This window comes from Priapulus caudatus, unplaced genomic scaffold, assembly GCF_000485595.1.
Source record: "Priapulus caudatus unplaced genomic scaffold, Priapulus_caudatus-5.0.1 Scaffold1647, whole genome shotgun sequence".
NCBI classification, from domain to species: Eukaryota; Metazoa; Priapulida; class Priapulimorpha; order Priapulimorphida; family Priapulidae; genus Priapulus; species Priapulus caudatus.
This window is the reverse complement of record NW_014578708.1, coordinates 25679-27260: the sequence shown is the minus strand read 5'-3', so window position 1 is coordinate 27260 and position 1582 is coordinate 25679. Positions and strand designations below refer to the sequence as shown.

General features: G+C 40.3%; 1 protein-coding gene across 1 annotated transcript in view; it reads left to right on the top strand.

The window, feature by feature from the left end:
* LOC106817245 (RAB6A-GEF complex partner protein 1-like) overlaps window positions 1–1582 on the top strand; it is a gene marked incomplete at its 3' end in the record, with an annotated part of 27505 nt that overhangs the window by 18906 nt on the left and 7017 nt on the right. Inside the window, exons 17-19 of the mRNA XM_014821909.1 lie at window positions 46–174; window positions 972–1068; window positions 1302–1397. Coding sequence (XP_014677395.1) covers window positions 46–174; window positions 972–1068; window positions 1302–1397 — 322 coding nt within the window. The remainder of the gene's footprint in view (window positions 1–45; window positions 175–971; window positions 1069–1301; window positions 1398–1582) is intronic.

Below are 1582 nucleotides of genomic sequence, written 5' to 3'. Positions count from 1 at the left end.
CTCCCCCATCTAACTCTCTCTCTCTCTCTCTCGCTTCCACCACAGATCCAGTACGACCCTCCGGTGATGCTGGCGTCGGGAGTAGAGAACATCTGGATCTCTCTGTGGACGAGTAACGAGAAGCGGCATCTCACCGAAGCTCTGTGGATCGGATGCGGCGCGCAGGGCATGAAGGTAATACTACGCAGCCTCCGTGATGAAGCGGGCCGACGTAAATACTCGCTCTAATCACGACTGATTAGAAGAAGACATAGACAACATAGAAGATGTAGAGTGATATATAAAGAATAATAGATACGATTATAATAATTTATAATAATATAATAATTTATATTAATATAATAATAATACGATTAATTATTATATCGTAGAGAATAGAGTGGAGAATGATCGTAGAATGACTGGTCATTGTTTTTACATGATGCGTGTGATATTTAATCTGTGAAGTGGGTTTAAAAAGTAAATTTCTGTAATTCATACAATCGTACATGTGTGGGTGTGGGTGTGTGTGTGCGATTGTATGAGAATGATAAACTGATGTGGTTAATAATAATAATAATAATAATAGTAATGAAATAAAATTGTGAATGTATACTATGTGATATAAATAATTAATTGACGTATTGTTTTGTGTGGAACATTACCACTATCTCGTGCTAACTCATTTTACCTTTTGCTTTTGCTTCTCAGTTATGATGTATATTTACTGTATAGCCACTCCCTGATGGCACAGCCAGTCTATAAATAACAAGTGAACATTTGTGGTTTCCTTGCATATATGAAAATGAATTCGTCGATGTATTTTCGTTGTAGAGCCGGACCTGGTTATTCAGTCTATACATAACAAGTGAACATTTGCGGTTTCCTTGCATATGTGAAAGAAAATCCCTCGATGTATTTTCGATATAGAGCTGCAGCTGGTTAATCAGTCTATACATAACAAGTGAACATGTTTGTGGTTTCCTCGGCAGGTGTGGCTGCCGTTGTTTCCGCGTGAGGGGGAGAGGCCGCATAACTTCATGTCGAAGCGAATCATGCTCCCATTTCAACTACGCATCTACCCGCTCGGTAAGTTGCACGCGAACATTAGTACTCGAGTTTCATCAGAATAAGCTTTTAATGAGGAATTTTGAGCTTTGGTAGTGTTACTGTAAATATCATGATTTCGTAATTTATTTATTACATGTTTAATTATATTATAATTATAATGTGCGTGTGTGTGTGTTTGAGGATGCGGTCGTGCTGTGTGTGTGTATGTGCGTGAGTGTATGTATGTACGTGTGTGTGTCGCATCGTTTCAGCGGTGCTATTTGAGGATGCGGTCGTGCTGTGTGTGTGTATGCGTGAGTGTATGTATGTACGTGTGTGTGTGTGTATGCGTGAGTGTATGTATGTACGTGTGTGTGTCGCATCGTTTCAGCGGTGCTATTTGAGGATGCAGTCGTGCTGTGTGTGTGTATGTGTGTGTGTATGTATGTACGTGTGTGTGTATGTGTGAGTGTATGTATGTACGTGTGTGTGTCGCATCGTTTCAGCGGTGCTATTTGAGGATGCGGTCGTGCTGTGTGTGTGTATGCGTGAG